Source organism: Patagioenas fasciata, chromosome 4 (assembly GCF_037038585.1).
Source record: "Patagioenas fasciata isolate bPatFas1 chromosome 4, bPatFas1.hap1, whole genome shotgun sequence".
Taxonomy (NCBI): Eukaryota; Metazoa; Chordata; class Aves; order Columbiformes; family Columbidae; genus Patagioenas; species Patagioenas fasciata.
The window spans coordinates 71,642,875-71,658,948 of NC_092523.1; the positions used below are offsets into that span (position 1 = coordinate 71,642,875).

General features: G+C 38.0%; 1 protein-coding gene across 2 annotated transcripts in view; it reads left to right on the forward strand.

Moving 5' to 3' along the window:
* NDST4 (N-deacetylase and N-sulfotransferase 4) overlaps positions 1–16,074 on the forward strand; it is a 109,821-nt gene that overhangs the window by 43,063 nt on the left and 50,684 nt on the right. For both annotated transcript variants that reach the window (XM_065837321.2, XM_065837320.2), the window contains exons 3-4: positions 2,993–3,080; positions 8,149–8,303. In XM_065837321.2, coding sequence (XP_065693393.2) covers positions 2,993–3,080; positions 8,149–8,303 — 243 coding nt within the window. The remainder of the gene's footprint in view (positions 1–2,992; positions 3,081–8,148; positions 8,304–16,074) is intronic.

Below are 16,074 nucleotides of genomic sequence, written 5' to 3' on the forward strand. Positions count from 1 at the left end.
AGGGAAGGGAAGGGAAGGGAAGGGAAGGGAAGGGAAGGGAAGGGAAGGGAAGGGAAGGGAAGGGAAGGGAAGGGAAGGGAAGGGAAGGGAAGGGAAGGGAAGGGAAGGGAAGGGAAGGATGGCAGGACCAAGGCAGAGTGTGAATAGCTGTGTTCGCACCTGGCATTAGGTGTGATTTCCAGCTGCTAAAATCTTATAGCCCTTCCTCATCCTTCAAAACCCTTCAGAATAAAATGAATACCTTCTGTCTGTCTTCTTTTTTCCTGCCACAGCACTTCTTTCTGCTGTGTGCTGTTAATGTCTGTACCTACAGGAGACAAAAGTTCTCATTGTTTAATGTACAAAATTACTGATGAAGGCATTATGAGCCATTAGCAATTTTGGGTTACTATCTATTTATTAAAAATAGGGAAGGCAAACCCTAATCACCTAAATAAAAATTGGGTTTTATATTAAGAATGTGGAAGATGTCACCCCCCTTTACAAACAGGGACGTAGTAACAAAATATGTTTGGACTGACTTAGCTGATAATATCTTCTTGTTATTAAATTAGGTGAGGTCATGAAGATGAAGTCTAGCTGCATATTATTTAAGTTATTACGCATATATGGCAATTACAATAAAAAGTCTTTAGTACCAAGAAAAATTCAGTTTGAGTGGCAGATTTGCCCTTTAGACAGAGAAAAATGCTTGACACGCTGCAGGTTACAGGATTTACATCTTCATCCTTGCTCTGTGTTTTTAATGAGACCTCACTGGTCTGAAAGGTTTCTGCCTACCCTGCAGTTCTGTCATCTTATTGAGACATGAGTGTTAGGGAAATTGGAGAGAAAAAACAAAGTGATATAACAGTGATTGTTGCATGTACCTTCTTAAACTATATGTTAAGTGATAATAATTCTTTGAGGTGTTCTTTCCTCAAAGGAAAATTGAATTGATTTTGCTCAGCCCATCAGTCTTTCTCAACATATATAAAATGCTCTACATAGCTGGGAGAATTATGTTCTAAAATATAATGACTCAGATTCTATGCTTGCGACTTTTATGGTGTCAATTTAGTGCCAGCTTTTACCAGCTGGGGATTTTCTTCAATGTCTTAGCTAACAGATCTCTAAGGTTTTACATTTTAGTGAACATTTAGTTGTTATATATTATGTAAATATAGTCTCACATGTGAAACTGTCACAGGATTGAAATAATCAACATTAAATGTCTGGCAAGATAGGCTGGAAACCATACTGCTATGTGGATATTCAATGCTAATGTACAAGATTTACTGCCATTAGATTACTTCATTGCTTTCCTTCAGCATGGAAAGGAATTTGCTTGGTGACTGTTTGAGCTGATAACCACTATCTTTGTTTTATATCTTCCTTAACACACAATAAATGTTTCTATTGAAAAAATGAAGACAGATACACACTGACAACCTTTTATATCATGCTTCCAAACTGCCTGGTACCCAGATGATGCCTCTTTAGAAAATGGCTGTTAGCAAATGATGCTTCAGAAGGGACTTGAGCTCCAACATGCACGGTGCCCAAATGTATATCATAATTAGCATGTAATCAGTAACTTTAAGAAGTTAATGGCCTACAGCAAAGGCTGACTAGCTGACAGCACCTCCCAACCCATTGCAGTGCAAAGGACATATGACAAATCATGACACCACTGAAACCCTACCTGCCTAGTTTGGCTTCACTCTGGACTAGGATTACACCGGCCATCAGTCCATATCTCAGCATCTTAAATCCTGGGCTCAAAATATGCTATAGACTGACTACTACACTTTTGGTTTATGGTCAACAAGTAGAGGTTTTTGTTGTTTTTTTGAAATTAGACCATTGGTCTGAGCAAAAAGATAAAACTAGTTTTCTGAAATGATAAGTGAAATTACTAATGACCATACAAAATGTAATCCTTTCAAATGAAAGGAAACATTAGCTGGACTCAGACTGTGCATAAACCTTCGTGTTCGTTTGTCTTTGAAGTGTGCAAGAACATGAACATTCAATCAATAGAAATGTTATTAATAGATAATAGGAAAAGTTCTCAAGAGTCACATAATGGAGATACAGAAAATTGATTAAAATAGAGCATATAACCCATTCAACATTGGCAAGACCAATAGTGAGATAAATGCACCATCCATCTTACGTATGTAGCACGTCCAGATTATATGGGTTGGTGATTCAAAGTGGACAGATATCTGCACAGTGAGGACTATCTTTAGAAGCAGTGCAGAATCAACAACCTTAAATGTAGATAGCTCATGCAGTCTGAGACACTATCTTTTCTCTTTCTCTCATGGTTGGAAATACGCCCATGAAAGACTGAATAGGTGACGAAGATTATACCTACTTCTTCTATAAGCAATACCATTTTCCTCCATTTCATTTAGACTGGTCTTATCTTTTGCTTGGAGGAGAGAATAAAAATAAACAGATTTAATTTCTGACATAAGAAAAGTGGACAGTACTTCCGCCATAGGTCAAAACTGGAGGTTTGCTCATTTAAACTTCAGGCTGAATTTGGTATTCAGGTAAGTACATCCCAACACCTCCACATCTGGATGGCAAGTAGTAGTCCTAATTTTACTTTGGGTGTTAAGCACATTTTATCAAGCTTCATGAAAAATCCAAAACATGGGTGGCTTAGTGATGTAGTATATTGCTGCCTCTGAATGGCTGGATTCAAGTCCTGTTACAGATCACTGAAAATAACATATAGTATCTTGGTCCAAGTTACAAAATCATCACATACTTTGGTACTTAGGTGCTATTACTAGCATTGCTAGACCATCAAATTGATGGAATAAATTAAGCTCATTGTAATAGGACTTAAAAAAAAAAAAAAGCCCAGAATAAACCGTGAAACATTTCACAGTATCTTTTTTTGTATCACCTCAGTTGGATACAATTTTTAAAATGAGGCATTCCAAAAATTAATATCAATTTTTCTAAATCCATGTTAATTTCTTATTTATTTCAGGCTTTACTAGAGACTCAAAATTTACTGCGCACTCAGGTTGCAAATTTTACCTTCAACCTTGGATTTTCAGGAAAATTTTACCACACAGGTAAGAAGGAACTTCATGCTCTCAGGTAGCTACAGCTAAATAGGTGACAGGATTTTAAATGTAACATTAAACATGCCCTTTTTAAACAACTCATTGACTGAGTAGAATAGTAGGAAATACATGCTCTACCATTTTAATAATATCCAGAATTTAATTCACTGTCCAAAGGGGCAAAGTAGGCTGCAGATGAGCTTCTTAGGAACATGTAGATGCCCTTTGTGCTTTTCTGAAAGACACATGGTAGTGAATCTTAGGGCTATAGAGGAGACAAAGTAGCTAATAAGATCTCCATAGTTCTGCAAAAGACAGGACAGCACAGAAAACATACTAAGGTTTTTCCAGTGTGATTAGTATGATGAAATATTTGAGGCTGAAAAAATCATGTCTCATAACCTCTGAAGAGCCATAAGTGTTTGTACGGGATGCACGAGATTTTTTTTATGACTAAAAGGTAATCTATCTCAGTGGTCTGCAAATCAGGGGGGATGATAAAAGCAAAACAAGATGAAAAGAGATTTGTGAAGAAACCCTGCTCCTTTCATACTCTATGCAGTAACAAGTTGCAGTTCACTTGCACTATTTTATTGTGGAAAGTTACATGCTCTTGCATATCCTGCTTTCTAAGACTCCTTTCTGTCTTTTACTCCATTTCACCACAGCACAATGCCATTGGTATATCTGTTTCTTTGTTTTTCCCCCTTCTCCTTTGCCTTCTCATGAACACTTTGCTGCACCCCAACTCAGGTTTCCCCTCTGGTGCCACTGAGCCATGTTGCTCCCCAGTACTGCTAAGGCAAAAAAAACCAATATATATTTGGCAGCTCACTTCAACAGGGACACCTCCTGTCCTTCTCCTTTCCAAATCCCATACTCTCCTCACCTTTGAAGACCAGTTCCAAAATCCTCAACTGCCAATCCATTCAGCCACATTTAGCGACACGTAGTGAGCGAGCCTAGGAAAGCACAGAAGCTTATTTGGAGCAGAGAAGGCAGCATTACAACAGCAAAAAGATGCGAGGATAAGTTTAAAATCTAAGCATAATGCAGTGCCAGCTGTAATGGGCCACAAGGCAGCTGTGGGGGAAGGCAGATCAACAAAAGTCACCTCTCTCAGTGAGGGCATAGCAGTACTCTCTTCATTGTCAGTGTTTGAACACCAAACAGATGAGTTTACCCACCTCTTACATCTCTGTCACCACCCGTTAGGAGAGCACAGAGGTCCCTGAGAGAGGGGGAGATGCGGAAGCATTTGAGGGATGAGTCCAGAGAAGGAAATCAAAATTATGTATTTGTATCACTGTCACTTTTGAAGTCCAGGCTGTTTTCCCCTTGCTCAAGCACATAATGCTAAGTAACTGCTGCCCAGGAAACCTTACAGACTAAAGATATAGGATGGAGAGCCTGAGAAAAATGAGAGGTAAGAGAGATGGAATTACTTGCCTGGAGTCATATAACAAGCCAGTGGCAGACCTGTGATTAGAGAGCAACGTCAGAGACAGACCTTCAGTATTCTGCTCACTTCATCTTGACCTGACTGTATAGTTATTCCTTCTGAAGATTAATTGGACACACACGTAACATAGCAAAATAAACAAAAATAGCCCGAGGCTCTGAGCTGCTCTAAAGCAGGATGCTGCTTGGTTGTGGACACCTGCAGAGTAAAGCTGGTATCAGTCATTACAGTGTCCACTGCACAGAAAGGTAATTCAAGAAGGAGAGGAAATGGAGAAAGGGATAATTTATTATAAGTACTATTACATACTGGAAAAGTGGCTGGCACAAAACATGCAGCCTTTCTATAAAATTAAAGCCCTGACCTGCCAATATATTTTGTTGTTAATCCCAACAGTTCCATGTGCTGTTACTCATTCCTTGTGAAGCCATCTCCAACCAGTCCACAGGTTTTCTTGTTCAGTTGATATAATTCTGACCAATTTCAGATTTGCTACTGGTGTAGAGAGAGAAAATAGGAGAAAGTGTATGTGTACCTGTCCTTCTAAGGCTCTAAAGCTTACAAAAATAGCACAAATCTACTTAAGGAGTTGAAGCATGTCATTGTCTCCATTAAGGGACCTGCTGCTGTCTGTCCTCAGTGATGTATCTGAGTTCTTAAGTGAGCACTTCATTTATAGGTTGGTGGTGGTGTTTTGTCATATCAGCTTAGCGGAAAGATTTCAAAGTATTCACCATGCAATATACACTTTATTGACTCCTTGTAAATGCACCATGGAAATGTATTCTTTAATTACTGTAAATGTGGCTTATTTACCCAGAGAGGCTTTTAGTAGCAGATATTCAACATGTTTTATTAGTGCACTGCAACTGGTATGTCTTATTGACTTCCTTAACGTGCAATTTTGCTCTCCTCTCCAAGACTTGGATCATTTTAAAACTACAGAAGGGAGATGAGCACGGAAATGTGTTGGCAGATTAAACAGTTAGACATTTTCATGAAAAGTTGTTCCTGACATCTGTACCACAAACACCAATTCTAGTTGGTGTGCCTGTGCACAAGTACAATAGCTGACACATCAGCCTTACTGCTTGTCGTCTCACCACCACCATTCCCTTCCGTGGCATGGGTAAACTCTGCACTGTAGACTTAAGGCTGTTAGAAAAAACTGAGTAGACCCTATTAGTTACTTAGTTTTAGCAAACATCTTCTACTTGTTCATGCTGTGGCAATACGAATTAATTTGTTATAAGGATTTGCATTTAAGATTTAGAAGATTATTGATAGCAACTTCAAACTTAGTTTCAGTTTTGAGCTCAAACGATACCTATAAATTAAAAATGTGGGATTATTTATTATGCACAAACTTTGAATTATTGCCTGTGTAAAGTACATACATCATCTCAAAACAGATACATGTTCACCTCCCTGATTGTGGGCCTACTGTATTTTTCAGATTTTACATGAAAATATAGATAGAAAGTTGCATAGAGAAAGTTGATTGTATAAAAAATTAAATCTTCAAAATCCTTAGTTTTGCCTCCAATACTCTCAAAAAGGTATTTGCGAAAATATTCAAAAAATAAAACCTCACCAAATGTTTTATTATAACCTTGTATGAGATTTTTTTTTTAATAACTCTACTTAAGGATTTATAAAATCAGACAACACGCATTTTAAATGCTTGTAAAGAAAATTATCTTCCAAGAAACACCACCACCACATGTTCAAACTTTTCTGTTCCAGCTCTGCCATTACAGGGTGAGGTTGTTTTTGTTTAAACTGGAAAGTGTTAGCTTTATCTTGTTTGATCCTTTTTGCCGTAAAACAAAAACAACAACAAAAAAAAAGTGCAACATTTGATTAATTGCATGTGAACGTACAAAGAAATTAGTAGGAAAAAAAATTAAAATATGGGGTTTAATAATGAAATTATTAGAAGAATCGTACTCTACTTCAAATATTAATAAGGCACTAAATTATACTTTGACCTAAATCTTATGTCATATGATTGCAGTTCTTGATGTATTTCAAATATCCATTTTGTTCTCTTCATCCCTACCTTTGGTTTTCTGCCTTTGGGTTACCAAAGAGATCTTCAGTGTCCTCACAGACTCCTATCCCTTTCTTAACCCTTTCTCTTCTCTCTGATTTTGAAAGCCTGTGTTAGACTTTTTCCTCCACAATCACATTTCCCTTGTACATGCCCGGGTTACTACAAGTGAAACACGTACACCCTAAAACAAGATAACGATCACTCAACAAACACACTGTACACAAGTTTTGCACAAAGGAGCAGACGTTCACAGGAAGAGCAGCCATCAGTTCTTTCTTTTCAATAAGGAACTACCTAGAAAACAAGGTTGTTTTCTTTTTCCAGCAGCGCTCCTCTCTGCAGGAGTAACTTTGTGCTTTCTTAGAACTCACAGAGTGCTACAAAGAGGGAGGAAAAGTGATTCAATGACACCAGGAGAAAGTTTCAAAGTAATGCTCTCCTTCAAAAAAACATTGCAGAAGTGAAAAACAAAAATAAAGAGCTGAAGTGCATGCACTGAACAGCAGTCTCTGTACATTTCTGCCTCATACCACAAACATTAACAGTGACATCCATGGAGTAGTTTCTTCTAGTGAGTTTTACAAAACTTTGAAAGACTGGTAAAAGAAAAAAAATCTATGTTGCCATTAGTAGACTGATTTTGTCATTCATTTCTTTGACTGAAGCTGAATAAGAGTATTTAAATGGTCAAGGAGTAAGAAAGAAGCCTGCTAATAAACCAAATATTGTTGGTTAACTTGAGGTGAAGTTAGTGACTTTCTGATTTGGAAAAGCACTCTAGACACCTCTGCAAATAGTGGAAGCAGCATTGTACCCTTTCTCAGCTGAAGGTTTTCTTCATTATAACCACACATACTTGCTTCTCCCTGAAGCAGGTACTCTTCACTAACACAGTTGTTTTTATTCTTTTTACTTCAAGATTGAACTTGGCAAAAATTGAATACTGAAACACAGGAAACAACATCTGGAACCCCTTTTTGCCATTACATCACGTTTTCCACCTGATTATATTTTGAACCTATTGTAAATGTATTTCACACTGAATCAGAAATTATCAAATTTCAATATACTGAGGCTAGTATATTATTATGAGGTAGGTAGGATTGGTGAGGTTGACAAGCCCCTGGTACACAGCTCTGTGATGCCACCCTGGCCAGTTCTGGATGCACACTGTCTGGCAGGACCAAAGCAAGTGGATACACGTCCATCCAATCTCTACCTACATAGGGAGCCTGAACTTACTCCTAGTGCATTACATCGCACAACAGTCAGTCCTTGAAAATTGACTCTTGTTAGAATCTCATAATGATGCTTTTAAAACGAGGGCTTACAATTCCATTAACACCATGCCAGGAATAGGAAAAGATTGGTACTATGGTCCATAGTAATTCACCTCATTCCTTTTGCAATATGCTAGAACTTGTCTGCAGCACAGCGAGACATCCAGGTCAAAGACATTAGGGGTTACATAAACCTCTCTTGTGTTTTTAAAAAACAATTATGAGCATTTTCTGCTGTTACTTTTCTACTACCTTTCTTTTTCTTCCTTCATTTTGCAGGAACTGAAGAGGAAGATGAAGGCGATGACCTGCTGTTGAAATCTGTGGATGAGTTTTGGTGGTTTCCCCATATGTGGAGTCACATGCAGCCTCATCTCTTCCACAATGAGTCATCACTGGTAGAGCAGATGATTCTCAACAAAGAGTTTGCAATAGTAAGTAAAAGTTACCAAAAAGTTCACTAGGATATCTTTGTATATTATAGCTATCCTTTACAAGATTTTTTTTGTGTGTTTATTTATATCATACATGCATATATATAGATATATTTACATAGAAGTGCAAATAAGGCAGAAAGAATATGAACTCAGTTCAGAAAACCCTGTTTTAAACCTGGGCTGAGTTTTGTCTTACCCTATTTCACTGACATTGACTTTCTGGAGAAGCAGCCCATCACACAGGCAAACTTACAAGACCATAGAGGGCAGAAGCAGTGAAATCTCAGCAGATGTCAGCAGGGCTTCTGAACTTCAGGAAGGGTTTATATGCAGGTCATCAGTTTCCTGAAGTCTGGTACAAACATCCCCATAGGTGAGGGGGAAAGTTGCAGTGAACCCTAAATGTTGTGTGGTGTTTGTGAGAAATCTTGAAGCTAAAGAAGCAAATAAATGAAGCTACTGGATCTCACTGTGCTCTATCTTTTAGACGACCTGCTTGAAAATTATGCTTTTTACATAGCTAACATGTTGCTAATATTTATAGATAATGATGTTCCATTTTTGTTCATTTGTGTTGTTAACTTACAAGAGCTACCCTGCTAGCATTCACCAGAGCACTTGTACTCTGAGGTCATGCGGAAACCATTTAGAGTCCTTTCAGGGTAATTCTGCTTGATTATTGAGCATGACAAAGAAAACCTGAAGTCTGTAAATGCTCACTTTGGAAAAGACACTGTGTGGTCTTTGACAAGGCATAGAAATGCCAAGCAACCAGAGCCACTCAAAAGAGCAGAGTGACACAGTTGGGCTTTCACTGCTGCTCAGGGAACACAAATCTCAGCCCTTCACAGCTCAAAAGGCCAGCCAGCAGCTGCCCCTTCCTCCCATCCCTCACATGAGCCAAGATGCATCAGGAAACCAACAGAAGCAGATGCCTGAACAAGCAGTTGGAAGCAATTTATTCCCTTGTTTACGAAAATATTTTCCTAACAACCTCTAAAGCAAATTCATTTTAAATGGCTTAACTGTTTACTCTTCTTGCCAGACTTCCTCCCTTCTCATGTCCTGTTTGATAGGGTATTAGTACAGAGGCAATTCTGGATGACTTCTTGTCCTTTCCTCAGTTCTGCTTTACTATCAGTCTTCGTTCCTGGCATGGCCTGTTCATGCTTTTTTTGTAAGGTGACCCAGACAATCAAATATAGCTGAGTTTTTAAATGTAAGACTAATTTTTTTAAAATAATCTGTATCTTAAAAACATGTGGTCCTTTCACTTTTAAGCCTATAGTGAAATTCTCCTAGTAATTTCAAGAAACATGAAGTCTCTTGTTTTAAACCATGTTTAGGAGTGAAATCTGTAGTGTAGCCTGAAAATGGGGCTTGTAATAGAATCCGTTTGCAGCTTCAGCTACAGAAAGATAAAACCCATGTCCCTATCATCACTGAAGGGTAGAGACTCCTTAGGGTGCCTATAAATAAGGAGCTGATGTCAGTGAAAGGCTGCTGTTATTACAGTTTTATTTCCTGCTAACATTTGGACAGAGGTTGCACCAACCTCTTAACCTTGAATCTATATGAGCTGTACAATTTACTTATGAGAACATTTCTTTTCAAAAGGCTTCCTGTGAAATCCTCTCTGTGGGAAAAATTTATCTTCCTGATATGACAGCCTTCTTGATAGCTATCAGAGAGGTCCCAGCCATGACTTCAGAGTAGTTTTGTATCCTCCCCTGCTTTCTCATCCTCAGCATCATATCTTATTTGGGAAAGGAACTCCCTGTTCTACAGCTGCACTTCTATGCGGCCTCTGAATTTAAAGCAAACCCCTTTTCATTATTCTTTGACTTCACAGTGTGAATATAAATTTAAACTGGAGATCTAGAACAATGCATAGAAAAACAGCTTGATGTTATACATGTTTTATTTGTGCTCTAATATCTTTATGTAGTATCATACCCAGGGGAACACAGCTTGATGCTGATGCCATTTTCTCTTGCATTTCCCATTTATTGCCCATATTTTCTCACCTCCAGTTTCAGTTGCAAGCAGAGACAACAGTTTGTGTAAGTTTTTGCAAGGAAAAATGCAATAATTATTTACTAATATGATCACATTCATTCTTCACCTAACGTGGCGTTTCTTTGTTCGTTTCTTAAGCATGGGTAAGAAGGTAACAGGATCTTCCAGAATGGGAGAGCAAATCACTATATCTGAAAAGAACAGACAGGGTTGCCTTAAGATTCAGAAAAAAGTCAACAAAACCTCTGTTTATTAAGACCTTTTGTCTCCACCTTGTGTTGTCGTTTTAGAAGAGAGCTAACACAAACCACACTAACCAGAAACCTGCACTTCAAGAGCCAAACCAAACCCCATCACAGTCAGCAGTTTCTCCATGCAAGAGAGTATCAGGCTTGGGATTGAGATTGTTCACTGGGGCAAAAGATTTCATGAAAGGAATGTCCTTCTCTTGAGTATTGTGCATTAAAGTCAAGCTTAATAAACACAAACCAGCACACCTGAAACAGCATTTCATGGATATTATTGCATGGAGCTATAAATGTACATAAGCATAATTTTTATTGGCTCTTAAATCTACACTGTATGCATAATCTTTGGTTTGCAGGAGCTCAAGTACATACAAAGTCTGTTGAATACAGGTGAGAAATACAGTTGTTACAGCTGGCAACTAGATAAAAGACCTCATTCTGTTTTACACAGATATATCCATACCTCATAATGATGTTTATAAAATGGGGGCTTACAATTCCAGTCTGCCTCAAACAGCTGTATCACAAAATACATGTACAAATCAGGTATCTAAACAGTTTTGTACACATACAACTAATTGTTAATTCGGTATCTAATCACCTTGATTTCAGTGCAGATATGTATACATCTGCATCCAGGGCTTAGTAAAATCAACAGTCTTTAAAGGATTCCCCTATATGTGAATTGCTTGTGAATCAGGAGACTGCCTTCAACAACAGCCCTCCATATTTTTTTGTATTATTGTATTTTATGTGTCACTGAGATATTTATAATTTCCTCCTGTTTCCTGCTTAGTTGGTGAGAGAAAGAGACTTTCTCATATCTTTCATAAATTTTATTGCTCCCCTGCTCTGGATCTGGCAGAGAGGGTGGGAAGTTTTGCCCAGCAAAATCCTTGTGCATGTGTTCCTGAGAGATGAGCCCCACAGCTGCCACCATCCATAGCACCGTTCCCCAGCCCTCGCTGCCAAATCTCTTCTCAAGTGGTCTCAATATCCTCAGCCTCAGAGGAAGAAGAGCCAGAGATTTTAACTCTGGTAGACTAAGTTGCAGAGTACTCAGAACTTTGCTATCCCAATGTCATCTTATTTACATAAATATGGATGGTATGTTTCAAAGCCTAGCTAAGAAAATAGAAAATTACATTTATGTTGATTATCAGTTGGGTTTTGACTTTTTTTTTTTTTATATCAGAGGATCCCAAAATCCTTTCAAGACACTAATGGATTAAGCCTTGGATTAAACTTTGCAAACTGATAATATCTCAAGTATTATTATCTTTGTTTATAGGCAATGCAATTGATACACAAAGCGGTAAATAAATTGCACAAGCAGAAGTCTCTGAGAGTACTTATTCCAAAAATAAAATGAACCAAGTTTTCACTGCCATCCTTTAATCGCAAGATATCCTTCCTCCCCCATTTTGTACCTCCTTATCTGACAAACCAAACAGAATATATTTAATCCAAAGCCTGTAGCTCTTTATTTTATACCTTGATTTTCTTTTGCTCAGTGATTATCTTATGTGCTCATTTGCAAAGGGGTGCCCAAGGCACGGTAGAGATAGGGCAAAAACTATCATCAACTATAAAAAGGTATCTGTGATCTGATATGAAGAAGTGAGAGACACATGTACAAAATGAACTAATCAATTCAGAGATAGGCATATACAAAACAAACAAATCAATTCAGAGCCTGGCTAGTAATGCTTCTTGGATTCCATCTCCTGTTTCTAAACCAACTACTGATGCACATTAGCACTTCCTCTGGCTAAAATTTTTCAGCTGCCCAAACCACAAAGAGACCATGAGCTTTTAATATACCAATTAAATACCGAGAATATGAAAGGTGGAGACCACATAACAAATGAAAAGTATCTACATGTGATGGAAGGAGAGCCTAATTTGTCCCATTATTAATATCTGTAGTAAATGTTGGGAAGGAGAGATGCCCACTAGAGATTGCCTCTAAAAATATTCTGTAAATTATCTGCATATATAGAATAACATTGTCCTGTACAGAAAATATGAGATTTATTCTGCTTAACCTTAAGATCCTTTCTAAATAATCTGTCTTCATTAGTGTTTTTCTCCATCTCTGTAGTGTGCTTTAACAGCAAATTCCTAAGATTGCCTCTATTTTCTCAGCTTTAGTTGGTACCATATATATGAAGAGTTTACACTCTTCCTGGTCATGTATAGCTTCCTCGGTACCAGACTGCCTTTCTGCATTTCACATCCTGAGAAATCTAGGATTTTAAACCACAACATCTTCTCTGTCTCTTGGTAGCCTGCAATGGTGAGAAGCATGCCTAGAGCAGGAGTCTTGGTATCTGGGAGGCCGCTATGTAACACTGGTAAAAAGCTGGTTTTTCCCATGTCCCTGCCAGTTCTGTCTCTGACACCAACATCCGAGAACCCACTTCATTAAGACCCTTGTACTCCCTGCTCAGGTCATGGTACAACCAGACAGCAATGAAGCACATCACGAACATGACAAAACAATGGTGCAAGCAGATACAAACATACAGAGTTAGTAAGAGATTTGTCACACTTCATTAAAAAAATACTGAAGTAGAACTAGGAAGCAAGTTTCAGTCTACTAAAACTACTTACTGTGGCCTAACCTTGTGACAATCCTCCAAAGCCAACTGTGCTTCACCAGATAAAGTGACAACAAGCTCTATGCTCTTAGAGCTAGCACTCCTGCAGGCCACCAACCCCAGTAATCTATAATAGCTGCAGTCTTCAAACATTACATACCATTCCATAAAACTTAAAACCATGTTTTAACTTCATACAGCATAGGTTCCTATATCTCAATAATAATCACTGCTCATTTGCTGAACCATCTTGTCAAGCTAGAGAACTTTTAAACAGATTTTTGAAGTTCAGAATTGAACTAAAAGTAGTTGGAGGGTGAAATATTCATTCAATAAAAATTATCCAGACGTGTAAACCTTGTGAACAAAAATTATGTGTCCATAAAAGATTAAATACTACACAACATTATTGTGAGTGCTGACAAGAACATAAATTCATTTACTAAATAAGAGAAACTTCACTAAGTATTTTAAACATAGTAATGTATAATCTCTTAGAGGAAATCTCACCCATCTGCACCAAGATTAGAAATACATTACAGTACTAAAAATACATCAGACATGTAAATCTTTTAACTTTAGAAGGTAATATCTCAAAAAGTGTTGCATTTCCTGTATTCCCTACTGTTGGACAAAGTCAAAGAATTTAGCAAACTTATCTGAGGTTGTATTGAACTAATAAGTCTTTTACACAAAAAGGAATCCTGCACTTCAACTGACTGTGAAAAGATCAACAGCAGACATAAGCTTTAGTAAATTAAAAGGCTGCTTTTTTAATTCTTTATCTGGCAATGGTCAATACTAGATGTTTCTGTGAAAAAAGAATCACCAGTAATCTTTAGGAACCAGAATGTCCATTGCATTGTAACAGTTTTAGATTTTGTTTAATTTTATTTCTTACTGCTTTTTAATGAGGACATCTAATATTTGATGCTATCAAAAACTGCGGGGTTTCTGTTGGATAAGATATAAATACCAAATCTTCCGCACGCTTTTATATTCAAATTTCCAACAACTACTCACAGAAAAACTGCTGTAGGAATGCAAGCTTATTTGTCAAGAATATACTTACTTCTGGAAAGCAGTGCTCATTCTGTATTACCTGTGCTTTCCTTAGCAGAGGGTTTTTTGCAGATGCAGAATAAGCACATGCTGACCCACGGCGAATACAGCTCATTTCTGTACAATCAGGAAGGTCAAAAGAGGTCAGGAGTTTCAAGCAAATCTTTACTTGCTTGAACAAACCTGATAAGCGAGAGAGACGAGGAGCCTTGGCAGACTGCTTCAGCCTTCCTGACAAAAGCCCCTGTCCAACGTATGGGCGCTGGGTAAGGTAACTCTGGGGGTGCACAGACAAACCAGGCTGCATTGGCCAGACTCTGAATTTCCAGGTCCCTCTGCTCTGGTTTGGGTGCATCAGCGTGAGCATGAGACAGGGACTCCCTGGGCTCTGCAACGTAAAGCAGCTGCCGCTGACCAGGTGTGCTGGCCAGATGTACGGACAAGAAGGAGGTTTATTTTGAGCTGGTGTCAGCCCGATCCAGGTACTGCACACTCACTGGTGCCTGGAGAACACAAGGTGTACTCCTGGAGAACATCTTCTAGTTTGGTCTAGCCCTTGAAACAGGGCAGGTTTCGTGCCTCCAGATCACACAAACCAGTGCATGGGAAGTAGGGATGACTTGGGGAATGTTTCTTCTCAAAATGCAACAACTGTTTTGATTGACTTCCCTTCATCTCACAGCTTGTAACACTGATTCTATTTAGCATTGAACTCATCCAGACACTTCTGCTGCTTCGGATTATGCTGTCATTCATTTAAATTAGAATTGAAAATCTCTTAATGGACAAGTAAAATAAGAATACAAGTTTAACCTCTCCAGAATTAATCTGGGCTCTCAGCTTAAGCATGCAAAGGAAAGTAGTGCTGTTTTTCTCAGTGCCAAAAAGGTCCAGATGTTTTCCAGACTAGACTAACACATGCAAAAAGTTCTTGAACAAATTTTTAAATGAAAAAAAAAAAAAATCAATGGAAGTCTTGAATGTAAAAATAACCTAATAAAGACTTGTAGGAAATTGTCTCTTAGAATGTGTAAGTAAATATGCTCACTAAAGGCCTCTCCTATTTTGCTCAACAGCTTGGATTAAGCCCTCTTGGACTCAAATGCATTGCCCTCTTTTAACAAGTTGGTTCTCAGTTCCAAAGTAAATTATATAACAAAATGAGAGAAAAAAAGGAAACAGAGCAACAGAAGTCACTAAAAGACAAAACACAATATTTAATTTACTAGAGAAAACTGATCATGGATCCAACCAAAGAAAATGTGATTATTTGTTTGCTCTTGTTTCTTCTTGAAGTTATATTGGGTACCTGAGTGACTGACATGCATTTATGTGACAGCTATGTAGTGTGTTTTTTGTATTGAGAACTTATGAAAAGCTCCCTTATTTTATTTGTGAATGGTCGATTACCATTTCACCATTCTGTTGCTATGGCAATACCAGCAGCAAATTGTAAGCAGATAAACAGGATTTTGCATGTATTCATCCAGGTACCTACTTTTGGACATATTCAGTGAAGTGTTCTTTATCTAGCTCAAGACACATTTCCCTTACATTTACTTGTCTGTATACTCCCTAACACTGGTTTGGTGAAGATTCAAGTTAATACAGCGTATTTAACAGTATATTGACAGCGTGAGCATCACAGACTACTCAGGTAGAGTAATACATTGCCAGACTTCAGAAACCTTTAGATACAGTTTTTTCCTTTCTACACGTCTATGGCAAAAAAAAGTAGAGAAAAGAGTGATTTAACACTTCTCATTATAGAACCCTTCGTCATTTCACCCTTAAACTGAGTCATGCCTTTCAGGCAGGTAACAACATTAATAAGCA